We start from the raw sequence: 27711 nt of genomic DNA, 5'->3' as shown, positions 1-27711 counted from the left end.
GTATTTACTGTTTGGCCCTTTACAGTAAAAATTTGCCAACTCCTGTCTCTGTATCATGTGATGTCCTAACCATAATACTCTAAAATAAGCACAAACTTTGTCACAGAGTTGAGTTGGATTTAGAGGCACTGAAATGTAAAAAGTTTTAACAGCTAGAATGCAGTGCATCACTGATACAACCAAATTTGTGAGTTACACAAGGTTTATCAAATACCAAAGTGATACCAATGATGTAATAATCTTTTATAAGATGTAAGAGATAAACTGAAAAGGTATTATACTATCAAAAATTAATTTATGTTAGAGCTAGTCCACAGATACAACCTCAGCTAAGGGTGCTGGCTAAGGTAATTGCTAGCAATGTTACTTTTATAAAATGTGTATTGTGGTTCTGTATTAGTGCTTTTCTTTGAGTCACTTCAATTATGTGTAGCCATTTATAAGAATGAGGTTGGTTCTGATTAGTCTTTTTCGCTTATCACCTACTACTCTGAAAACCTGCTTGTTCCTTAAATTACATATGAGTGCGTATTTTAAAAACATAGGGTCCCTGCCATACTATTAAACAATTAATCCAGGCAGCAGAAAGATGATACAGCTCCAATTTTTGAGACTGCTTCAAAGTCTTCTATTAAAAGTTAAGCCAAAAGAAAGTGGTAAAAGAAAGTCTAGAATACTCTTAATGCACTGAAGAAACTGCCTGTGGGATCTTATCGCTAAAGACTTGATAACTAAAGACTTGCTAAGTACAGGGAAAATATCAGCAAATAGTATTATTTACATATTCATGCTGATTTTCACCTCAAGTAAAATCTCCGCAATGAAAAACTAAATCCAAACCTAAGAAGCCAGAGGAACTATTTTTTGCACAGTATTACTATGGCATTTTGCCCTTTGGGAACTAAAAACAATTCATCTTACAAAAGTACTCCATTCCCATATGATCACCATCATATAAATTAGACACTGAAGAGTAACAGAGCTTTGAGGCAAAGTAAGCATTAAATCATCTATTACAGTGGTAGACAAGTCTGGGGTCTGCAAAGGAAAAACCTCAAACCCATGGGGCTACTTCTTTTCTTCAAATAAAACTAAGGCAATGAAATTAAAGTTTCAGATCTCTGTATTTACACTCTTCCAACAATGGACCCCACCCCACTTTTTCAAAAAACAACAATGGACCCCACCCCACTTTTTCAAAAACCACACATAGACATATACATTATATCTAAATATCTGTATAAAATCCTTTGGAGATAAACTGAAGAGAAAGGTCTCAGAGGCCTACCTCCAAAGTAATGCAAAGAAGAATGAAACTGAGGTGAAGGGGACAAACTTAATTTACTCCGTCTTATGTAAGAATTATGGTTATAACAGAGTAGCTCTAAATATAGAGTAATCCCATTATCAACTGTAAACTTCTATAGAACACTTAGATGTTTAAATAACAAAAAATATTGAGAGTAAAGTATGTTAAGCAGGTCTCAATACTCTGAAATGACAAACTGATTCCACATTACAACTAAAGATTTTACCTTTTTTGCACTGCATGCAAAAAAAGTGAGAAGAGGGCTATAAGATCAGGAAGATCAAAGAACTATATATGTGGAGCTCAGATGTCATAACAATATAGGCAAATGCTGGTGACACAATCTTTGAGAAACCCACATAGAAATGCCCAGAAAAAAAAATTAAGTACAATATACAAAATTATGTGCTTGAGTGTTTCCTCCCTTTTATTATAAACTTAAATTTAGTACTACTACTTATGTGCATGATTTGCAATCAAAGAAATACTTTAAAAATATATTTCATGATTATTTCCAACCAGAATTAAAATGAGAACTGAGATACCTTTGTATATATTTACCTGGTTCTTCCTTGATGAATGACAAATCTTCCTCTGGATAGGCAACAGATGGCTGCATCACTGAGCAATCTTCTAAATTTGCTTCATTATTAGGTGGTATATTATAAATAAATCTCTTTGTAGTTTGGTTTTTCCTCCTTGTTTTGCCAGTCTCTTGAATTCCCTGGGAGCCCATATTATTCCAAATAAACACTTTTGTTTGACCTTGTGGTTCATTTTCAGCCAATTCGGGTGAACCATCCTGGACCCAACCACTGTCATTCATTTGGTAGTTTTCTGTTTGGCCCTCGTCGACATTACAACCATCATTTTCAATTTTTACATTACTTGCCAAATTAGTAAGATTCCGTGTTGCCCAAAAACTGGCAATTTTTTGATCCCGTGATGAAGAAAGACCATCTCTATTAACTGGTTTTCTATTATTATAGTCCACAACTACAGATTCTGGAGCTTCTGATTTAATGCTTATATTTAAGGCATCTTTAATGAAATTTCGGCAAGTTTGAACAACTTCACTCATTTGAAGATAGCTGGCCACTGTCATCACTTCAATGGCATTTTGGCTTGTGAGCACCAGGTTACCAGAATACAAGAAGTCCAAGATGACTGAAAAACCTTGAACTGCAGCAATATCTAAATGGGTAGTATTGTTTTGGTTAGGGCTTTCTTTGTTTGAAAAGCAATATAAAGTCTTAAAGAAACGGCTGCCTGCAACCAGGATGTTTTTATGAGCTTTAAAGATTTTTCCACTCACGACAATGCTGACATCACAAAGAATACCTTTCTTTCTCTGTTCATTTAGTTGTCGAAGAAGCTGATAGCAATAAGAGTTCTCATTTGGCCTACTATTAAAGTCACAGTACCCCTCCTCTGATGGTATTTCTGATTCCTGTAATTGGATTGAAAACATTGTATTAAATTTTACTTACATTTTAAAGCCCCCAAATGAAGGACAACAAATATTATTAATACAACTTTTTAAAAAGTACTATTCAAATATACTAATTTGTTAGTAATCATTGTGTTTTGTGACTGTTTACAATCCCAAACACTGAGAGGACAAGAGCGAACAGCCTGGTGCCAGCCATTGCTATTCTAAGAAAAATCCCTCATCTGAATGAGGATCAGCAGGATTTCATGTTCATGTTATTATTCTCAAATACAGGATAAGGATATGGATTAAGAAATATTTAAAATAAAAATAAAAATGCTTCTTTTCTTATGAAAAGAAACCCTCATTTGTAGGAATTAAATTAGTTTGCCTTATCTCCTTAGTTGATAGAAATGCAGTAGTCTTTCTGATTGAACTTAAAATATTCAAGTTACAAGATACTGGACATCTCATTCTATTTAACACTATAAAAAGGTAAATCTAAACCTTCGCAAACATTTAGGAATCAAACAGCTTAGGTTAGGAAAGTTCATCAAATCTAACTCAAGATAATAAGTTAAGACCCTAATAGGAAAATGTGCTTCAACTACAGGAATATTCAGTTATGTAACAACTGCCCAGTCAACTTTCAAAATCTCTTCTTTAAGGTCACAAATATTAACAATAAAGTATTAATTCCTCAACTCAAAATTCTTAATGTTTATAATTTTCCCTCTTAGCAATCTTGTAAGTATTCATTATAATTTTATTTAGCATCGCTAAAGTTTTGGTAATTTCCTATAAAAACACTAAAGATTGTGTAATATAACGGCAAGAATAAAGGAATATGATGTAGATTTCAGAATGCTGTCTATACTATTATTAACTGTGTGACCTTAGGCAAGTTACAACTCCAGAGCCTTTTCCTTAAACTATTCAGGGGTACTGCGAATGTCTGTTATTAAGAATTTCAGTACTTTCCTTATACAGCGACTAGGTGAGTAACTCCATAAATGAAGAAATGTGTATCCTCCTCTCAGTCTTGAAGAGTGTCTGGAACACTATTCAATGACTTTGCTAGATAACTTAAGTAATCATTTCTTCCCAATAGAAAACATGCTCAGACATTTCTAACAGAAAACTCACTGAAAATTATAACTTTAAGGAACAGAAGGGTGTAGAGAACACAGTTGTTAGGGTACAAAAGAATTCTCATGAAACAATATTCTAAATGGTGGTGATATTCCTAAACAATCCCCAAACTCCATTTTACCCCATCATGGCTATGGTTAAATTACAAAAATATTAGGTTTAATTTTTGAATCCTAAACACAGGAGTCCACACATACAAAGACCCCAATTCTCTGAAATCAAGCCACATCACATGGTCTAAGAATTTCTGTGCTGCTTCCAGTGATAAGTCAACTTGAAAGAACCAATACAAGAATTCCACGACCTCAGTATTTCACAGTGATAATGAAAGCAAAGATAACCCTGCAAATCTGGGTTATATGATAAGTAAAGAATAAAGCATGGAAAATAAAGAATTTCCTTTTAATTTCCAAAGGACACTTGACAGCCTCCCTCATCTCCCAGTTCCTCAAAAGCATAGTAATTCCCTTATAACACTCACCTCCCCACAATCTTGCTCTATCATACCAAAATGTCCTGTACTCTATTTTCTCCTCCTACCAAAACACCTTATCCTCAGCACAAAGCTGGAAACAGCCAAGGTTAAAGTAATCAAAAGAAATAATTTATGAGTTAAGTCCCAAATTTTTGCTTGGGGGGATGGAAAAAAGGAAGTGAGATTAAAAAAAAAAAAGACATTGTTTTAACCTGAGATCTTGTACACAGACCAGTATGTTGTAAAAATTCAAACCATTTAGAGCAAAGGTAATGTAACGTTTAGGACTTGTGTGAATATATAAAGAACTAAGCCAATACTAAAAACCCCTATAATTACTGATACATTATAATTTTCTATAAAAGCATCATATTGTTTATTTGATCTCCTGTTTATGAGACTATCTGAATAAGACTTTTACTAAATTGCTTATGCTCTCTACTTACTATACAATTTATGAACTAGAATGAGAACTCTTTGATGCAGGCCTAAAACTAAGCTTTGCTATGCAGGCTGTACCTGTTCCGCAAAACTTACCTGGTTCAAGGTTCTAATAGATACGTGCAGTAACAGTGTGCATACTTGGAAGAAGAAAAACTTAATTTAAGCACTGATCAAAATTTGGCAGCACATCAATCAGTAAGTATTTGTGGAGGCAGTGAAATTAGCATTTATAAGTCAAGAACTGCCTAAAGTTTATACAATCAAGTAGTTCAAAACTCTTTAAGAAGGAGGTGGCTATAACTAACTGTAACAGTCATTTTAAGCAATGGTCACTATGCCCTTAATTTTCTTGGCCAGTCCCAATTTCTCAAACTCTCTGCCTGTATTAGACAAAATGTCCTAATTTTTTAAAAAACCCAGCCAAAAGCCTATCCATGAAAATATTTGCCTATTCTACTTTATCACAAGGTATACAAATCAAACACAACTATGCAACCACTGTTTATTCCCATTACAACTGTACAAGAACAGTAATGTTCCCTGCTTTTACAAGCAACACCAGCAATTGCTTTTCACTTCTGATTAGAGCACTATGCTGTTTTTGTAGCACCTATTAAATATGCTCTTCACAATGAAGGGTTTACAAGTCAAGAACATATATACTCTCCAAGGGGAGTATTATTTGAGGATTTAGGCAAAAACAGAGGCTAAATAAGTACAGAGCACCAAAATAAATTGCTACTTGCTGAATCAAATTAAGTAATTCTTTGTACCAAAGACAAAATCTTAAAGTAGGTCCCTAAGAACTCAAGTCATCTCTCTTTAGTTTCTTCTTTTAACATGGTCTATCACTCTTAGTATAATGATATCACAAAATACCACAAGTAAAAATATACTGGTGAAAAGGTTTAACTTTTTCCAGAACTGATCTTTTCAAATGTTCGGTAACTTTCATTCCCTTTCCCAAAAAGGAAAACACAGACAACTTAGTCCAGACATTGTCAAAAACTAGCTAAATGAAGAGAATTTAAAGCAATATATTAAATTTTCAAGAATCAGGTAATTTGTTATACCAGAGATTCTATAAATATGAAAGTCTTCAATTTTTTTTATTTGTGAAGACGCCCATAAGATCTGGAAGGGACCTTAGGATTAACTCTTCCAAAATTGAGAATACAGCAAGCGTCCATTTAAACTCCTTATATTATTTTCAAAATTTTCAGAGACTAAAAAAAATAGTAAATATTATATTCATAAGGGAGAAGCTGCTAAAAGCTTGAAAAGTCCTGACTTTACTCATGTATGTAATAAGCATTAAGTGAATGGGTGCTCTAGACAAATCTACACAGGGGACCCAAAATGACTGAACATAGTTACTTAGGAGTACTAAGAGTTTTAACAAGGGTGTTGTGAGAAGAGAGGGGTGGTCTAATCCAATTTTTTTGGAAATGATCGGGAATGCATTTTAGGAGAAAGAGCTAAGCAGAGCCTTAAGAGACCCAAGAGTGGGGTGAGAGGATGAGCATTCTCTAGGCAAACGAAGACAACATGAGAAAAAGAACCACAATGGTCCACAGCATCCTCACAATCCCAGATTTATGAAAGAAATGCAAGGTAATCCAAAAAAGCCAATACACATATGCACTGAATATTGAGCTGTCTATAAATTTCATCATATTATCAAGAGATTTGAACCCTCACACGATAAGAACCACTGCCATAGGTGCCTTTAGAAGCAGTGATCTGAATGGATTATGGCAGCAAATTAGAGAATTAGTATCAGAGGACTGAAGATGGGAGATACTGTGACCAGAGGAAGCTACTGTTAATAGTACGACATACTTGCAAGAAACAAGGACGTTAACTAGGGAAGATGGATAATAATGGGGAGAGGGTGGTAAGGCAGAGAGTAGAAAAATATTTGGAAGGTAAAATCAGCAATACTTTGGTGATTGACTTGACATGGAGGGAGGAAAGAATCATAGACAGGATCTTCAGCACTCTAGTTTGGGGAGCTAAATGATGCCCACAGCTTATACAGAATCCAAGCTGACCTCCCACCCAGTCTCTCCACCCTCCTGAGGAGAGTGGGAGAAAGAACTTGAGATCAAACAGTAAGCTCATCTGTAGTCAATCCATAATGGTAAGAAAATGCTACATTAGCTCAAAAAAAAATTTACTCCTCTACTCAGAATTGTAGTTCTCTTTTGATAAATGGATTAGCAGAAAAAGAGATATATTTCCAAAATAAACATTAAAGTGTAAATAGAAAGCATTAAAAATTTTACTTTTGTTGCAGCACCATACTGGAACAATATATTCAAAGAACAATGATATCAATTTCCACTTCCAAATCCAGATTTTAGGAAAAAATCAAATTCAATTTCTAGAATGAGGACAAACAAGGCCACAGCAAACATGATGCCTGCTAGTGATAGTGGCAAATTGTAAGAGTTGGCAGAGAAAGACAGGAAGGTCTCCTTTGTGGATCTTCTTCTCATCAATTCTGACCTTGAGTGATGGCACCCTCTGGCAGTTTAAGCACTACCTCCAGAAATTCTAATTCTGTAAGTCTGGGAGGAAATTTTCAGGTGATTCTAACACCCAGCTAATTCTAGATACCAAAGATATGCTTTATTATGGAGCTCTCAAAACCCACATACACACACACAGGTGCCTCTAAACAGCAACACATACATATTTTATCATGTTTCTCCCCTGCCTCAAAATGCCAAATAGTTCGCTCATTCGTTAACAGAATACAATCATTTTAGCATGACATAGGATCCTCCATAATCTTGAGTTCACCTATTCAAACTTCATTTTTCATCCTCCTCAGGAGCCAGATTATCCACTTGCTCAGCCACACACATAAAGACATCCAGTTCCACTTTGCTCATGCTGCCTCCAACTGCAGTGCTAGGATGCTTTCTCCTCACTGGTCAACACCTAGTCATTTAACACTAACACAATTAAGTTCAGGAGCCAATTCTACAAGCTCCCATCCTTCACAAGTAGAACTGGTAACTTCCTTTAGTGTCTTCACTTAACCTAACATGTAACATGAACATGCTTCTAACATGGTATCTTTCATTTTATTTTCATGTCTGTCTCTCCTTACTACACTACAGTTCCTTGAGGGTAGAGAAAATGTCTTACAGGTTCATCTCCATTGCCTCGCATCTACCAAATAGAAGCAAACTTAAGAGGGAGAAAGAACCCAATTCTAGATGTACTAAAAGGCATACTCAAAGACATATTATTGAAAAGTTGAAAAATCAAGGGAAATGAACCAGATATTACTGAATGAAGCACAGTGAATGTTACAACCTACAGAAATAATTATACAAAATGATTATTTAATGGGTCAGATTCATCTTTAATATGTTTCTCTTTTTTAGAGAAAGGTTTTTCCAGACTTTCTTCCTAAATCGTTAAAAACAAACCCTGTTCCTTATTATTTTGCAAAGAAGGCATGTAGGTCTGTCTCACCTTTGCTTTAGTTCCTGACCTCAACATATTCCAATTACTAATTTCAATCTCAATCAGATCACTGATCTGAATTCAGTACTTACTTTCTGAAAAGGCTAGCTAGATTTATAACAACAGATAAGAGGGCATGTTTTAGTCATAGTAGAGAGTTGACAAAATGTTAGATTTAGGCTCTAAAAATTTCACAAGTGGATACAAAGTGATCTGAACCAAGACATGGTAGTAATCACTCTTACTAAAAGGTCCTCTGGGCCAAATGGTCAAATCCTGTATGAGCTAATCACTGAACTTGATACTATGAAGTTAGCTGTTACTCAAAATAAAAACTTCATGTTGTTTTGTCCCTTATCAAAAACACAGGAATCTCTCTGAAATAAAAGGCTCAGAACATAATCTGAAATTTCAGCTCATTTACTTGAGCAATTCTTACCAACATCCAATTAACAAAGGACTTTCAAACTTTTTAAGAATATGCTATAATTTCTGGTCACCACCACAGAATAAATGAAAAAAGACTTTTTTTTTACTTACAGAAGAATAAAAAAGGTAACCCTTAATGATACTAATATTTAGCCAAATTCATCTAAAGAAAACAGGCCTCCTTAAAATGAAACGGGGATTGGGGGCTTGCTGAGAATAAAGGGAGTGAACTACCTATAGCCTCCAACTGAATTCCTGCCTGCTATCTCCATAACTGTCATTTAAGTATTTTTAAGACAGGAAAAAGCTAATGCAAAATATTCTTTATGAAGCTGAGAAAAATTGCATGTATGATTTGAAAGTCTCAGAATGTCCAAAGAGCCAGATGGTCAAAGTCTGAAGCTATGAAAAGGGTAACCGGTTTGCTCTCTAGAATTAAGAGTGATTGCATGAGATAAAGTAGCTTCTAAACTGGCAAAATTGGTTACACTGAGACATGAGGTACCAGACCACAAAAAAACTATCTTGTAGTTACCTGCCATGAAAAGAAGTGAGGATGGTAATATATAATGGTTATCATTTACCAAGTAATTATGTGTTGGCATATATATACTTTTCATACATGAGGGAACTATAAATTAACTATATGCTTGCGAAGAAAGTCAAAGATTAGGACTAAGGTTCCCATAACCTTATTAAGCCCAAGAAAGCTCTTACAGACTGTGTTATACTGCCTCCTACAGGTAATCAAAAGCTACAGGGCAAACGGAAAAAACTGCTGATAAGTAGAAGTAAGTCAGTTCTTAAGCCTGTGATTCATATTAACAAGACAAAGAGATACACAGGTGGCACCTAGAGTCCACAGCAAGGTTAAGGTTACTTAGAACGAAAATAAAAGGATTAGGACCAATTCAGAATGGAAACATTCAAATCCAATCAAGGGAACCAATATATATAGCCTTAAACACAATTTACTAAATTGTACTGTCCTCAGTATGAGAGAATGTCTTAAGAGAAAGAAGATTTTATCTATAAAAAGTAGTTCCAAGGATCAAAGGAGAAAGGTGGGATAATTCAGAAATCAACTTAAAAAAGGTTTTACTTAGGAATGAATTCTCTGATCCAGATATATGACTAGGGGACAAGAACACACCATACTAAGTCTATCATAAGGTTATCCAACCAATTCCCCTTCTTCTGATTTCAGGTTCACTAAGCATCTAATTATAATTTGCACTTCTATTCAGATTTGCCTACAGGGAGAGACTGCTAGTAAGAGTATTAACTGGTCCACTCTAGAAAATTCATTCTGTCTTAAAATTTTGTATATAACCAACTGTTATTTAGAAAAGTACTGTTTCACCTTCCCAAGTCCCCCACTTCAACTTACAAAGTAACTTCTAGAATACAATATTTTACCCTTTAAAGTCTCAGACTCTCCTTCTGCAAAATGGGAACAAAACAGAGTAAGGTAAACGTGTGGCACTTGGAAGAATAGGAAATGTTAGTTCTATTTCACTCTATTGCCAGAGCTCACAAAGCTAGTAACTGCAGAAAGCTGAGATCTGAACCCAGATTTACTCCAAAACCCATTCTTCTTCCATTACAACATTCCTTATAGGCTCTATAGCCTCACTTGTCACCAAGGACTCTAAGACTTGGGACAATTTACTTAACCTTTCTGGGCCTTTTATCGTTCAGTGACCTTTCTTCTAGGGCTTAGGCAACTACAATTTTTGCAAAAACTATTGCCACTGTCCACTGGGGAGAATATCCCTATGTTTTAAAGTTGAAGCCTTAACTGAGAAATTTCTGTGCTCTGGGGTTAGTGCCTAATTCACTCCAGTATTAAGTACTCTGAACTCCAGTATAAGATCACACTAACAAATATGCAGAGGGACTAATATCTGAAAGTTGGCTTCCTAAAATCAATGACTTAATACCAATACAAAAGAATGAGTTCCATTCATCACCACAGGTTGTTTAACAATCTTAAAAGGAGGACTGATCAACATCTGTTTGGCTTGAAAATGAATTACGGAAATGTTAAGACTACTATCTTCAGACTGGAAATATTAAAACAAGAACTAAAGTAGAGCCTACTTGTTTTGTACCTAAGGATTTAGGAGTTCAAGGAGTTCGGTATATATATATTCTCTACCAATCCCAATCAACTACTTGATAAATAGCTTCACATTAAACATTTCTAATATTCTAAGTTTAAAGTAAACTGTATTTATGAGAAACTCTGAAAGGGGGGATTATAGAAAATCTCAGCACAGAAATCTGCATAGAAGGAAAGAAGTAAAAACGACAGTAATTTATCAAAAGCATGCTTTTGTAAGAAAGTTAAGTTCAACGGAGATGAATTCACTAAAATTATTTACAAGAGAAAGCAATGTTATCCAAATAGCTTCCTCTACATTTACATACTGTTCTCATATTTCACATTATCCTGGGCTGATAAAAAATATTCTCGGCTGGATGTTTTCCTGAAAGGGGTAGCATCAAAGGTTAAGGAAACTGCTTAATTCATTCCTCAAAGAGTAGCTAGATTCGACTTTCCCATCATGCTTGAGACTATGAACATAAGACAGCTTTTCTAAAATCACAGCTAATAATTTTTAACCACAAAGTCAACCTTTTAGGGTTAAAACCTTCAGCTTCGCTGTATTAAACTTTTTTAAAATTCAATCTGATGGGCAGAAAAATGAGTCAACAAAAATAATACAAATTCAGCGCTCCGATAAGAAAATTGTCATTCCACTCCCCTTCCCCCAACACACAGATAACTTCTGAAAACTTGTTCCCAGGCTTTCTAAACCCCCACGCGTAAGCTCCCTCCACCTCTCCCCAACTGGAATGATGCCTTCGCCCAAGAAAGTGTTTTAGGTGATAAACCTTTCCCTAAAAGATCTGAAAAAACAAGACCAGGATATACTGTACCTGGGCGTTGGCTTCGTGGAGTTTGTGCTCGGTAGAGACGTGGTGCCTCAGAAGAAGGGTTTTCTTGTAGTTTCGGGTCCCTCTCGAAAGCTCATCGTGCCCGACTTGAGGAAGGTCCCCATTCCCCCCTTCCTCAGGGGTCTTCTGGCACCAGCCGCAAGACATAAGGCCAGTATCCTTGGAATATCGCAGCCAGGGAAAATCTTTGAGCCAAGAGGTCTGGAAGGAGCACTGTAGCTTCTGCATTAGAGACTTGGGCCGCGCGAGAGGGAAGTGCTGGACAGTCTCTCCTTCGCCAGCTCCCACACCGCTGCCCTCCACTTCGTCCCCGCCATCGCCGCCTGACCGCCTGCTGCTGCCGCAGCTGCCGCCTTCCGCCCCGCTGCCGTCGCCCAGGCTCGCCCCCTCCTCCTCGTCTTCGGTGCTGTCGCTCAGGGACGCGCCGTCCGGCATCAACTCCTTCCCCTCCAGCGCGTCCAGCTCTAGATCCACAGCGGCGGGCCCTCGCCCATTGAAATGCCTCAGGGGCCACGCCGAGGTCTCGGGGCGGCCGCGGCTACTGCCATTGTTGCCGAGACCCCCGCCGCCTCCTCGGAAGGCCAGAGTCCGACGGTTCCTTTCCGCTAGCAGGGGGCCCCCCGCGCCACCGCCGCCCAGCGAGGTGGGGCCACCCCCGTCTTGGGGGAGCAGCAACTCCTTGGTTTCCTCGGCGGCGGCGGCCGCCCCAGCGGAGGCCTCCAGGTCTTGGGGCTCCAGGCCCTCCAATTCCACTTCCTCGTCGGCCCCCCGCCCATTGAGCTGCTGAGGCGGTAGCGGCTGGGGCTGTCTTGGCTGGGGCTGTTGAGGCCAAGCCGAGGCCTCCCCGCCAGCGTTATTGTTCGCGGAGCCGCCGCCGCTGGCGGTGACCAACCCGCCTCCTCGGAACGCTAGCGTCCTGCGGTTCATTTCACTGAACGACATGGCGCGCGCCGCCGCCGCCGCCGCCGCCGCCCGGTGCCCCGGCTCGCGCCCGGCCTCGGGCCGCGTCCCGCGCGCTCCCCGGCGCTCCCCCTGCGCGTCGCCCCCGCCCCCACCCCCGGCGTTCCGGTCTCGCGGGGCTCGGCCTCGGCCTCGCCCTCCCGCCCGGCCCGCGCTCGCTCCAGGGGCTGCCTCACGCGTCCGCCGCCGCCCGCCGGGCCGCCGCCGCCTCGTCCTCCACCCCCGCCCCGCGGCGCTCCGGGCAGCGTCCCGCGCGAAGGGGGCGGGCGGCGGGGAGGTGAGCAGCGAGCCGGGGGCGCGCGGGGCCTTCCAAGTTGAGAGGCGGAGTGCGGAGAGACCCTCCGCTGCCCCCGCTTTAAAGCCGCGCGCGCACACCGACCCTCCAGATATCCTTCCTCCGGCGCGCCGAGGAGTCCCGCCGCCGCCGCCGCCGCCTTCCGGGGCGCAGAGGGCTGGAGGCACGTTAGACTGCCGGGCTCCGCCACATAACGAACCGACAATAAAGCCGGCGGAGCGTTTCCGTCCGACCAGGCCCTGGCGGAGGTCGAATGGCAAATGAACAACGGACCGTGCGCCCACAATGCACCGGGGTAGCAGTAACCGCTGGAGGGGGAAAGGGTGGGGGCCGGGCTGGGGGAGGGGGGCTGGGCTTGGGGCTGGGCTGGGGTGGGGTGGGGGCGCCAGGGGACCGGGAAAGGGGAGGGCCGCGCCTCCGGCCTGCGGGCGGAGGTGCGGCCGCAGGGAAGGAAGTCGGCGGAGGGGCGGGGGACAAAAGGCCGGGCGGCTGGCTGGGGGTCTCGGGGAGGGCGGGCGTGTGCGACTGGGCTCGGGCTCCGCGGAGGACAAACAGCTGGCGAGTGTCAGGGTCTGGCCGCCTCCCCGCTGCCCACACGCACCTACCCGCGCCCGGGACGCGCATTTCCTTTCTCGCGCCACGAGTTCACCTGGGACTTTGGAAATAACTGTGCGGCGGGTGCTGCGCTCCAGCCTTGTCATTTGCTGGGGGGTGGGTGGTAGTACCCAAGGAAGTGAACTTATTTTGTTCCTTTACAAAGACTGGACCAGGCGGTGCCTTTCACGCGAGGAGGTTCCATCCAGGGACACCTCCGCGTCTGATGTATTGTGTGTGCGAGGCAGCATCTCAGAACCAAGGCAATAATCATTTCACAGAAAATCACCGCCCCGAGTGTCTTATTGCTGTGATGAAATGGAAATTTAAATAAAAGGTCGAACACGTGCGTTCCCTGGGAAGTATTGACATGAGTGTTACATCACCGGCAGCCAATCAGATAACTCCAGTCGTGTTTATACTTCTACTACCACCTTGTGAGTATTACAGTATGTCATAACGTTATAAATATTAGTCAGGGTTTTCCCCAGCAGCGGGGAGGAGTCTGCTTATGCGAGCGTTGTGTGCGACTCCGAAGATTCTGTGTTGAAAGATAAGAATGGATTTTTAAGACTCATTTTCTAACTGTTTACATTGCATACGTACGGAATTTAGAATGATTAGAAGAATAGGTTGAGCTGGAAATGAAACTCCTGTAGTCTTAGTCGAGTTTTTCGGAAAAAGCTTTTCCAATTTAGCGCCCTTCTACTCCTTATTGTAAAAATTGTAATTGCTAAATTTAGCAGATTCTGAAATGTTTAGATTCATTTTGCTATTCTAAGATGTGAACTCTTAAATTATTTTTTATTTAAACTAATTTAAGGTTAAAAAGGTTGTCAAACTGTGGAGGGGCTTTTTACTCTTAAGTAAAACTAATGTATGTTTAAGATAATTCAGTGGAAAAAAGGACATGTACATTTTTTTACAATAATATTGGGATGTTCATAGAAAAAATGAGGAATACACATGAACTCTTTACAGTTGTAGATAATCTACTGTTAAAGTCTTTAACTTTCTGCATTATATATTAGTGGAGAGTTAAAAAGAGCATGTGTTACAGTTTTTAGGCCTTCCAGTTTTATGATTATGTTCTCTTCAAAAATTTCCACTTTCAAAGTAAGAACAATATTTAAAGCTTTAGCTATGTAATGTGGAATATAGAGTATCATGTTTTTCAAGATAACCTTTAAAAAATCAGGTTTTCCCAAATGTATTATCACATGCCATTTGTCTTAATATTTTTAAGTGGATTAAACACATGCATGCACAGCTAGATTCATATATGCTATTTATTTTATAGACTTATTCAAAGCAACTTTCAACTAATTCACTATAATTTTAGTATCTGTATAAATGAGCAGTGTTGTATATCAAATAAAAAACATTAATTCTACCTGATAGATGAAATGTATTTTTAGTGTGAAGAGTGATGCCAAGTAACCTACCATGAAAGATTTTGGCTTTACGTTACTTTTCAGTAATGATCATACTGTCACCTAGCCACAGTGATAAACAACTTGAAATACCAATACAGGTCGTCAGGTTGGTATAGTTTGTGGGTTTTTATTTTAGGTCCTGCTTTGTTTTAGTTGTTGGCATGTTTAAAACAGTAGTAAATTGTTGATCTACTGCTGACCAAATTATACTTAGGAGTAATGAGAACTTTCTGCCTGCTTGGCTATATATATATATATATATATATATATATATATATATATATATATATATAATATGTTCTTCTATATAATATATGGAAAAATGTTACAATAATACTGTGCTTTGTCCTTAATACATCTTTAAAGTTCCAGTCATTTTGCAAATAAATACATTATTGTACTTTAACTACCACTGCCTCCCGCATGAAAAATAGGGAAGAATTACTGAAGTTAATTGCTTGCTGAAGGTGATGGGAAGTACAGATGGACTTAAGAATTTTTATTTCAACTTTAAAGGTTGTTTTCATTCCAAAACTGCTAAATTTATATCTTTGCTTCTTTTTATCTTATATGCTTAATACATAAGAGGCGTTATGTAAGTTTATGCTAGTATTATTATTTTTGTTTTCTGTTAGCACCAGAATCACCAAAAATGTTTGAATCCATAAGGGTGTCAGTTGTGTCAGGACTGTATTTTTCTCAGACACGTATCTTACCTTATGTTTTGTAAAATCCATATTGTCTTGTCTGGAATTATGTTTAAACATGGACTTATTAGGAATGAATGACACTAAAGTGATACACATAAATGACTTATATTCTAGGACCACTGAATAGCAGCCAAACAGTGTGTGTGTGTATGTGTGTATGTATTTATATTTTTATCATTTTATATATTAAATAAACAGTTATCTTCCTCTAAACTTGAAGGAAGATTGAATCAGAAACGAAGTTCAAGAGGAGAGTAATCACAGATGTTTCAGAATACTCTGTACAAGGGAACTTTGAATAGCAGAAGGGGATCTCCTATTCTGTAAATGAAGTTTTTAAGAATTCCCCCACCCCTTCCAGTCTCCTACTAGCATGCAGGGATCTGTTCTCCCCTCTAACCCCTATATTTACTGTTGGGGTTCTACCATATTAAAGGGGATTCCCCTTATGCTTACCAGGGGAAGCCCTCAGGAATGGGGCATCCCCAACTAATCTGTCCCCTAATTTCACTTTAGGCTACGTAAAACTGCTTTAGGTTAGTTACCTTCACACTGCCCCACTATAACTCTGTGATGTAGCTGAGCTCCTATACCTGGTTCAGTTCATCTCTGATGGTCAAACTAGACTGTCCTTTACTACCTTGGTAGAGGCACTTTGCCTCCGGGTTCTAGGGACAACAGCCTATGATTCTGACACATATCAATGTGGGATAGATACGTGTCACCCACCAGAATGAAGATACCTGATAAAAGAGTCTGAGTTATTCAGTGTTACACTCCCCTACCCCGACCACAGCCTGATACAGAGTAAGGAGGCAATTAGTAAATGTTTGCTGAATAATTTGTCTTCCTTAGTAATCTGTTTTGGTAAGCAACTTTTTCTTCTATTTCTTCTTTCTTTTTGTTAGCTAAGTAAAATATACTATTTTTAAAGGTATTGATCTAATGTTTCCATTGCATTTACATTAAAAGCAATAATAATACATGTATGTATGTGTATATATATGTGTGTGTACATATATAAATATGTATGTGTATACATATATATGTGTATGCATATATGATATATTATTCAGCCATATAAAAGAAGGAAATCCTGCCATTTGTAGCAACATGGATTAACCTGGAGAATATTATGCTGAGACAAGCCAGAAACAGAAGGAAAAATACTACATGATATCACTTAAATGAGAAATCTAGTCAAACTCATGTAAGCAGAAAGTGGAATGGTGATTGTCAGGGGCTGGGTGTAGAGGAAAATGAGAGGTACTAGCCAAAGGGTACAAACTTTCAGTTATATAAGATACATAGTCTTAGAATATATTGTACAACATAGTGCCTACAGTCAACGATACCATATTATATACTTAAAATTTTGCTAAGAGGGTAAATCTTAAGTGTCCTTATCACAAAAAAAAGTGGGCAGTAGGAAACTTTTGGAGATGAAGGGTGTATTTATGGCATATATTGTAGTGATAGTTTTATGGATGTATACTTATCTCAAAACTCAAGTTCTGTCCATTAAATTTGTACCACTTATTGTATGTCAGTTATACCTTAATAAAGGGGTTTAAGCAGAAACAATGATAATCATGTAGTTGAATATAAATAATACTCTATTATTAACACCATTTTCTATCTAGATTACAGTGAATTGCAGTTTATACAACCTCCTTGGGAGTTAAGTCAAAGTAGGAATTATTATTCTCATTCAACAGATGAGGAAACCCAAGTACAAAAGAGCTAAACAAGTTACTCAAGGTTATTGGATGTGGCAAAAGTTATATTTGTAAGGCTAAAGAAAAGGGTGATGCCTTCTAGAGTAAGGCCTGTAGCTACTAAAACACAAGATAGGATTTTTGAAGATGGAAGGAAATCATGAGCCAAAGAACACTGGAAGCCTCTAGAAGGTAGAAAAGGCAAGGAAACATTTTCCCCTGCAGCCTCCAGCAGGAACGCACCCCTGCCAACACCCTGATGTCGGCCCAATGAGATGTGCTTTGGGCTGCGGACTTCCAGAACTGTTCGTGGAAACCCCAACTCATTTCTCTTAGAAAGAAAGTTATTACTGATCCACTATGTCCCAGAGCACACAGATAAGTGAATTCCTCAGTCCAGAAGTTTTCCAACTTATCTAGGATTTTCTGGAACAGCCCATATGTTCAGTTCAGCCCATTGACTTGAACTTTGTGGATGAACTATGAGAAGATGGTGCAAGAAACAAGACTGAGATTAGCATGGACTATATCCACATGCAAGACTTGGAACTGGGTGACTCATGTGGCCACAGTACACGAACCTGGGGCTCCTGAACAGCATGGACCAGCAGGTACAGAATGACTCCTCGTCCACCAGTCCCTACAACACAGACCATGCACAGAACAGCGTCACGGCACCCTCACTCTATGCACAGCCCAGCTCTGCCTTTGACACCTTCTCTCCATCCCCAGCCATCCCCTCTAACACCGACTACCCCGGCCTGCCCAGCTTCGATGTGTCCTTCCAGCAGTCCAGCACTACCAAGTCGGCCACCTGGACGTATTCCACTGAACTGAAGAAACTATACTGCCAAATTGCAAAGACTTTCCCCATCCAGATCAAGGTGATGACTCCTCCTCCTCAGGGGAGCTGTCATCCATGCCATGCCTGTCTACAAGAAGGCTGAGCATGTCACCAAGGTGGTAAAACAGTATTCCAACCAGGAGCTGAGATGTGAATTCAATGAGGGACAGATCGCCCCTCCTAGTCATTGGATTTGAGTAGAAGGGAACAGCCATGCCCAGTATGTAGAAGACCCCATCACAGGAAGACAGCGTGTGCTGGTACCTTATGAGCCTCCCCAGGTCAGTACTGAATTCACAACAGTCTTGTACAATTTCATGTGTAACAGCAGTTGTGTTGGAGGGATGAATCGCTGTCCAATTCTAATCATTCTGGAAACCAGAGATAGCCACGTCCTGGGCCGACGCTGCTTTGAGGCCCAGATCTGTGCTTGCCCAGGGAGAGACAGGAAGGCAGATGAAGACAGCATCAGAAAGAAGCAAGTCACGGACAGCACAAAGAACGGTGATAGTACGAAGCACCCTTTTTGTCTAAATGCACATGGCATCCAGATGACATCCATCAAGAAATGAAGATCCCCAGATGATGAACTGTTATACTTACCAGTGAGGGGCCGAGAGACATACGAGATACTGCTGAAGATCAGAGTCCCTGGAGCTCATGCATTACCTGCCGCAGCACATGATCAGTACCTTACAGGCAGCAGCGGCAGCAGCAGCAGCAGTAGCAGCAGTAGCAATTCCTCCTTCAGAAACAGACCTCGATGCAGTCTCAGTCTTTGTACAGTAACAGCTCCCCACCTCTGAACAAAATGAACAGCATGAACAAGCTGCCTTCTGTGAGCCAGCTTATCAACCCTCAAGCAGCACAACGCCCTCACTCCCACCACCATTCCTGATGGCATGGGAGCCAACAGATTTGGCAAGTCTAAAAATCCCTGAGCAATTCTGACATGCCATCTGGAAAGGTATCCTGGACCACCAGCAGCTCCACAATTTCTCCTCCCCTCCCCCCCTCCTGTGAACCCCAAGTGGTGCCTCTACCATCAGTAGGCTCCAGTGAGACCGGGGATGAGCATGTTATCCATGCCATGTGCTTCACCCTCCATCAGACCATCTCCTCCCTTCCCGTGATGAGTGGAATAACTTCAACTTTTGACATGGATGCTCGGGGTAACAAGCAGCAGCACATCAAACAGGAGTGAGAGTGAGCACTGCAGTGTGAGCTCTTCCGGTCTTTTCCCATCTGCCCACCTCCCTGCAAGGCACTACTGCTTGACATTCAATGCATTCTTCCTACTTCCTCTCCTTCCTCTTCTCAGTCTGATTTCTTAAGAGAAGGAAAAGCAAGAGGCTACCTTTTACCATAGTGTCCCGACCTGGCATCTGATTCTGATTCTGACTTTAAGCCTTCAAATCTGTTGCTTGCCGGACTGAAGTTGTCATGACTAGGTAGAAGTGAGCAAAAAAGCCTCCGGTGTCTCCTTAAGCTGCAGAGCTCTCTCATGGACTTTCATGAAGCATTTTCATCTTTATAGTCTAAAACTATATATATAAATACCTGGTATATATATTTTTGGGTGGGGGCATTGAGTATTGTTTAAAATATAATTTAAAGGAAAGGAAATTGAGTTGCACTTGCTGACTTGTTTTGGTTTACTTCTTTTGGATGACTTATCTATACTTCTCTCAAGAAATACCATTGTGCTTAATAGGTACCTAGTGTTTTATGGTACATGTGAGTGACAAAGTTGTGTTAAGTCCCTCCAGTTCTTTTGATGCTAAGTACATGCTGTATCAAACCTTTGGATAGATTCAGATTGTATTGACCATTACTTATTATGTGGGTGAGACTATATACATATGTACACAATTCTCTGTGTTGGTGTGCGTCATGCTACTGACATCTCTACTCTTGATGATGGTTTACCTTTGGTCTAGGTAGTCCAGTTATAAGAAAAAGTCCGTGTTCACCCTATCACACACTAGAGGTAAGGAAATATTCTCCCTTTTAGTTGGGAATATGGAATGTGGGTTGTGGCAAAAATTCTTAAAAGTCCATGTAGCCAATTCAAAAACACCCAGTACTGTATATGTGGGTATATTGGCAATGCACCCCCCCCACCCCTGCTCCCTACCAAAATTTACTACCAGATGCCTTACCTCTTTGTATTTATTGGGAAAACGTATGCTTCTATTATAGAAGCCTTAAAATTAAATTTTACTACTAGACCAACTAAATCAATTACACATATACTACCTTTATTTGAATTAAGGTTGATTTGATTGGAATGAATGCCATCAGTCTAGTTCTTACAGTAAAGTTGTGATACCTATTAAAAATATCCAGGAGGAACAGGAATCATGCAGAAATATTGAATATTCACTAAGCAGTATAAGATTTCAGTGAGCCATGATCTGAAATTCTTGGAAGACCTTTTGAAATACAGATGATATTTGGCAAATTTTTAATTTGAAGAGCCTCTTATTTTATAAAATTCTCCAAGTAGAGGCTTGTTTATTTTTCTCTTTCCAAGGTTAAAATAGGAGTAATGATTCAGAAAACATAAGATTATGCGATCAGTTTTTTAATGGCATCAGTTACATCACTCTATCACTTTTCTTTTTTGATTAATAGGAGTTTCACTTTATCTCACAGTGATTGAGAACCAGATTCCTCATCCAGCTCTCTTCTGGACTGTGCATGGCATAAAAATGTCCCTGCAGATCAGGGGTGAGCCTTCCATAAGAGGTGTTGCTTGAACCACATAAACCAAGAGTTGTTTTCAGACTTTGGAAAAACATGAAACTGACAATATTCCCCTAGATCTTCCAAATGTACTTTGTAGCATTTTTTTCAGACCATGAACAAATATTTTGTATATATGCTAATGAGCTCTAAAATCCTTCCATGAATTCTAATAAGGGGCTATCATTTGCACATAAGCTTCCATTTTTAATTTAAGGTGCAAAAGGGCTAATGTGGCTCACAAGTGTAATGTATGAGTTTCATCTGAAAAGTGTATGTATGTTTTGTTCGTGAATTTGCATACTTTGTGTTTTGTGAAGTTGCATACTTTTTTTTCTTCCTGCCTGGGATAGCGAGTTTTCCAGAACCACAGTTGAAACATTTTTATTAGTATTATTGTTTTTTATATTTTAATGGAACAACCATTTAGTGAGACTACAATGTCAAATAAGAAGATGCCGTAACTGTCAGATGGGGGGAAGGGAAGTAGTTTTTTATTATTTATTTTATTTTTTATGTTAATTAAAGAGAGTGAGTGCTTGATTTCAAAGTTTGTGTGCTTAAATCATAATAAGCACTGTTAATTTGTGGAACAAGCATGCAGCTTTGAAAACCTATTAGGGGAAGAATGAAAGCTGTGCCTTGGCAATGCTTTGAGGACAGTGGCTTCCTCTAGTGTCCTGAGTGTTTGAATAAACCTAGGACTTCTTTTGCGCTATTTCAGCACTATTTGGATGGCACGAGAGGTACTCAGAAATTCCTGTACTGTATCTCATGGGTTTGGCATTAGCCAAGGCTAGGCAAAACTACTGATCTTGTGTCCTGGTGGCAAATTATGCAACTTGAGTGTATGTTTTTTTTATTATTTTTATAATTGTACAAAAATTAAGTGTCAAATGTTTTATATGCTTTATTAATGTTTTTGTAAGTTTCTTTCTTATAGATACATATTTTTTAAGCTTCAGTTGCTTGTGTTTTGGTATTTTGTGTTATGGGCTTTTGGTGAGCCAGAGGCAAATCTACAAGCCAGGACATGCAATAAAATTAAAAAATAAAATAAAATAAAACACAAGATACACTTAACAATATTTTATCTGCATGATTATAGGCTACAGTAAATTTTAAACATTTTTATTGTTCAAACATGCTCATAGAAGAAAAGGAAAAGAAAAAAAGATCACCCAGTATTTCCAGTACCCAGAACTAACCACTGTTGTGTAAATATAGGCTTTTTCTGTGCCTAGCTAAAATTATTTTTTGGTGTTTATGAATTAGATTTTAGATTAATTGTGCTTTTAGTTATTGATGTGTTTTAATATGATTAAATATTGTTAGTATCATTTTAATGAATATTGATATACCATAGTTGATTTAGCCAATCTTCCACTGTTGAACTTTTCATTGCTTACAGTGTTTTTTTTTGCCATTATAAACAACTCTTCAGTGAATATCCTTGAAACTAAGTATTTGTACTATTTCTTTAGAATAAGTTCTAAAAAGGGAATTTCTGGCAAAGGTACTTTGCATTTTAATAAAAGTCTTATTAGTGACCTGATTGCTCTCCCGAAACACTCAAAGGTGTAGAAAGTACCAAACAAAAACACTATTAATGAGGTATTTTTATAATATTGGTGAATGAAAGACCAAGTTCTAAGCAGAACCCCAAACCAGAGACCTTAAAGGAAAAGATTGACAAAACTGACCCTATAAATTATAAAACTTTTATTTTTCAAAAACATAAAATTTTTTTCTAAGTATACTAGGAAAAAGAGATTTACGATATAAATGACAAAGGCCTAATATGACTGATATACAAAAGGCTCTTATAAACAAATACCCAGTAGAAGAAAATATGCACAGGACATTGTGTTAGAAAATTACATAAGAAATACATTTCACTATGTAAGCATATGAAAATATGTGCAAACTTGGTCAGTAATCAGAGAACTGTGCAAAAACACCAGTGGATAAGTAATTTTTTAGACCATCTGAGGGATAGGAAAATGAATATAATTGGAAATGTAGACAGAAATAACATTTTTGGTATGCTGTTCAGATATACGTATGAAACCATAAAATGTATACATATCTTTTTACTTAGCAACTTTGGCTCTAAGAATTTATCCTAGACTTGTGAATTAAGATGTCTGTGCAAGGATGTTCATTGGAGCACTGTTTATAAGTCAAAAACACTTGTGCTTCCATCAGTCTGGGGTTATTTGCATACAGTATGAACCAACCCAAAAATGAATTATTAACCAGCCATTAAATAGATTGATGTGACATTAAATAAGGCCAAGGCTTATTGTTGAGTGAAAAAAAGCAATATAAACTAGGAATAATTAATTCATCCAATATTTATTGAACATCTACTTGGTCAAGTACTGGGTGTATATATGTTGCTGAATAAAACAACTGTTGTCCCTAGAATGCATACATAAATTCATATGTAAATACTAGCATAGAGAGTAGTTTCAAAGGATATTCACCCATGTAGAATTTCAGTTTCTAAAGAACTTTCTTAATAGACTTTCTTTACTGTCTTATATTGAGGATGTAATTTATATTGAATATATAATACAAAATACCAATAAAGCTATTTTCATTTTGGGAGAAAAAATTAACTTTGATAATCAATGGCATGCTTATCCCCAGGACTTCTGGGAAGGAATACTGTTCTTCTGTTTCTACACTGTGAACCAATTTTACTCAGCCTCCCCCCAAAATAAAAAGATTTAAAAGGTAAAAAAAGAACGCAGTGTTTCTTAGAAAATTTCAATCTCTTTTAAGATATTATTTATTTTTCAAAAGCTTAAGTTTAGTGCATTTGCCCTGGGAGGTATCTATCTCAGTAAACCATACATTCTGGCCCTGCCCTCCAATCCATTCCTACTGAGAAGCCAGTCATCTTTTCAAAATGCAAATCTGATCCTATCTCTCCACCCACACCTGTGTTTTAAACCAGTACAAAACTTTCAATTATTTTTTTGCTGGTCTGTGTATCAAAACACTTTTTAAATGCCTGCATAGCCCAGCAAGGTCTGGCTGCATTCTACCACTCTAGCCTCATCTTGGGCCTGGTTCCCCCTTCCTCTAACACTCTTTTCCAGAAGCTAGCCACCTTCTGCCTTTATGTTGGCTTTGATCCCTGTCTGGCCTTTGCACAAGTTGTTCCCTGTCTGTAAAGCTTTTCCCTTCCTTCTCCTAATTAACCCACATTGATCTTTAGGTCACTTCCTCAGGGCAGCTTTCCCTGACCACCCACATTCCCCAACATTCAAATATCCCTTGCACATTATCCTAGCATTTTTAAACTCTCCTTTACAGCACTTGTCACAAATGTAGTTTCTGAACATGTGTAATTATTTAATTATTGCATACTCCCCCCCAATAAACTGATAGCTCTATGAGGGCAGGGGTCATTTCTGGTTTTACTCAATATTTTATTTTCAGCATCAAGAAACAGTGAGTATGACATACAATCAGAAAGAATTTGTTGAATCAATCAATATATGAATGTACAAATTTGCAAGCACTAGAGACACACAACCTTGAACTTTGAACCAAAGACTAGAACATAGGTCAGAATTTTACTGAATAGTACAACAGAAATATGTTATGGTAGGTTTTAAGTGTTGACAATATTTTCAGGTTATACAATGTCAAGACATTTCCAAAAAGTATACAGTTTAGAAATGTTTTAGAATGTTTAAAAAATTAAAGCTAGTGAAAAAAAGTAATTCCAATTAAAACTACCAGATCACTAAAAATACAAATAAAAGGCATTGCTTTATCTGTGAAGTTATACTCTGAATTAAAAATTACTGAAAATTACAGATTTAATGATAGTTAACCATTTTGTGAATGCAGTTTCTCTATAATTAATCACAAGTAAGAGTTTGCTCACTGTATTCACAGAGAGATGAAGTAAAAAATAAAATGCCTCCACCTACAGTATGAGAGAATATATTTGTAAATGATTTATCCAATAAGGGTTAACATCCAAAATAGATAAAGAGCTCATATGCCTCAACACTGCAAAAAAAAAAAAAATGACCCAATTAAAAAATGGGCAAAGAATCTGAACAGACATTTCTCCAAAGAAGAAATACAGATGGCCAACAGGCACATGAAAAGATGCTCCACATCGCTAATCATCAGGGAAATGCAAATCAAAACCACAATGAGATATCACTTCACACAAGTCAGAATGGCCACTATGCAACAGACAAGAAATAAGTGTTCGTGAGGATGTGAAGAAAAGGGAACCCTCCTACACTGTTGGTGAGAATGTCAATTGGTGCAGCCACTGTGGAAAGCAGTATGGAGATTCATAAAAAAACCAGAAATAGAAATACCATTTGACCCAGCAATTCTACTTCTAGGAATTTATCCAAAGGAAACAAAGTCCCCAATCCAACAAGGTATATGCGCTCCTAAGTTTATTACTCCATTATTTACAATAGCCAAGATATGGAAGCAACCTAAGTGTCCATCAATAGATGAAAGGATAAAGAAGATGTGGTACATATGTTATATATTCCATAATAAACACAATGGAATATTATTCAGCCATAAAAAGAAAAGAATTCCTGCCATTTGCAACAACATGGATGGATCTAGAGGGTATTGTGCTCAGTGAAATAAGCCAGGTAGAGAAAGACAAATACCATATGATTTTGCTTATTTGTGGAATATAAATATCAAGCAAAACAGAATGAACAAAATAACAGTAGACTCATGGACACTGAGAAAGGACTCGTGATTACCCTGGGGGAGAGGTTGGGCTGAGTGGGTGGGGAGGGTGAAGAGGATAAAGCACAAAATTCTCAGTCATGTAGGTTGGTCATGGGGGTAGTAATACAGCATGGAGAATGTAGCCAATGATTCTGTAACATCTTCCTACATTGACAGGTAGTAGCTGTATTAGTCAGGGAGAAGATTTAAGAATATAGGTAATAACCACTGTGTTGTATGCTTGAAACTAATGTAAGACTGTATATCAAAAAATAAAGTAAGATGCCTCTTTTGTATATATGAGCTGTACAAAAATAGGTTCTTTACAATATGAATTTTTATATAGGCTGGTAAAGAATGAGAATGGTGGAATAAGGGATAAGGGTTTGATGTTTATTTTTATTGAAAACTGAACTACTGAAACTACATATACATTACTGATTTCTGTAGGAAATCCATCCCAAATATTTAGTTTATAGGTTTGGCTCACAGGTTCATTTTCCTGATAGGTCATTTAACTAAGCTCTGTTCAGTAGCTACAGAGTTCACACTAAATCCATCCTTCCATAAATTTACAAATGCCAACCATTTACCTTTAGAAAGACCAGGTGAGAAAACATGGAAGGGAAAAAGATGCCAAGGCCATTACAGGTACAGTGCTATAAAGAAATTACCTAGAGTAGGGCTTTCTACACAACTTCATGCAATGACTTCATAGGGGGCTTAAATTCCATGTAAGGTAACTCCACTCCCCAGAATTTGGAGGCAGTATCAAGGACAGAAAATACCACACTTTGAAACTAAAGTTTGAAGAATCAATAATGAGATCAGTCTTTACAAAAGAAAACCACCATTCTAAAGATGTGATTAAGGTGACTCATGTGCTCAAGATTGAGGGCACATCCTGGGATTGGAATGTAACTGCTTCAAAGAAAATGCTAATACTTTCAGGTCTAGTCCAGCACTCTTCAAACCGGGATATGCTTAGCCAAAGCAGTAATACAAGAATTTCCAAGGGATATATGAGCACATAGACAGTTTTTAAGAGAATTAGGTTGTCAGGTTTTCGACTTCATACACACTCTTTTCCAAAAACTGAGCTGCTGGAGATTGCTCCTCTCAAGCTAGTTTTCCTTTCCTACCTCCCCTTTCATAATCACTCTTCTCCCACTGCACCAAAAAACGGAAACATTTCACTCAGCCCTCATTATGTTACGTTGCCCCAGGATGGAAAAGGGGCACCAGAGACAGAGAATGCCGATGTCCCTAATCACTTAGGAGTTACACTTTCGCAACTCTAGTTGTTTCCAGTTTTTGCTTCCAACAAAACTGAAAAAGGATCTAATTGACATGCCAGTTGATTAATAAAAGTAATTTTCAATGATAGATCACTGAGGGGTTTTGAAGATGGAAGGAGTTTAAAGAATTTTGTAATGTAGCTAAACAAAACTTCTAGTCCCATCATCCATACTTGTGAACAGATGTTCTCAGAACATATTCAAGAGAAGAAGGGTATAAAATGTATGACAATTGCTTTCTCACTCTAGCAAACAAATTCTTGGCACATTAATTCACTGGAAAAACTCAGCTAATTAAGACATTTCCAATAAATGTTTACATCATGTTTAATATCGATATATGTTGCTTTGACTGAATGTGCACTAATAATGGTAACTAATTTCAGGATATTTTATAACATTCAGGGTCATAGAAATTTTTTTAATTAAATTCATAATAGACTTTTGAGTATAAACATCATGGAATGGAATAGAAGTGTAATGGAAATAAAGGAATAATGGAAAATTTCTAACTATACATGTATTTTAAAGTGAATGATGGTGGGCATCAAATTACTATAGATTCAAAAATATATAGAAATTCAAATTCAAAATTCAACAATATTAAAAAGCACAGATTCTATTGAATGGATTTTCTAAGAAGATGTAGTTTTATTTTGCACTGTCAATATTTATGTATCTAC

The 27711-nt window shown here is 38.4% G+C and overlaps 1 protein-coding gene and 1 pseudogene across 2 annotated transcripts in view; one reads left to right on the top strand and one right to left on the bottom strand.

Moving 5' to 3' along the window:
• Positions 1 to 13705, bottom strand: part of ZBTB10 (zinc finger and BTB domain containing 10) — a 30289-nt gene extending 16584 nt beyond the window's left edge. The window contains exons 1-2 of one of the 2 annotated variants that reach the window (XM_073229750.1): positions 13549 to 13705; positions 1871 to 2759 (exon numbers count right to left, since the gene is read on the bottom strand). In XM_073229750.1, the coding sequence (XP_073085851.1) occupies positions 1871 to 2759; positions 13549 to 13644 (985 nt within the window). In that variant the 5' untranslated portion in view covers positions 13645 to 13705. Of the gene's footprint in view, positions 1 to 1870; positions 2760 to 11670; positions 12734 to 13548 lie in introns of those variants that run through there. The other variant, XM_017656099.3, reaches the window with a different exon arrangement.
• Positions 13706 to 13836: 131 nt separating this feature from the next.
• LOC108394501 (tumor protein 63 pseudogene) lies at positions 13837 to 19881 on the top strand (annotated as a pseudogene).
• Positions 19882 to 27711: the final 7830 nt, after the last annotated feature.

Source organism: Manis javanica, chromosome 2 (assembly GCF_040802235.1).
Source record: "Manis javanica isolate MJ-LG chromosome 2, MJ_LKY, whole genome shotgun sequence".
In the NCBI taxonomy this organism is placed as follows: Eukaryota; Metazoa; Chordata; class Mammalia; order Pholidota; family Manidae; genus Manis; species Manis javanica.
Note: the sequence above shows the minus strand (reverse complement) of the source record. Positions and strands in the feature narration are given on the sequence as shown.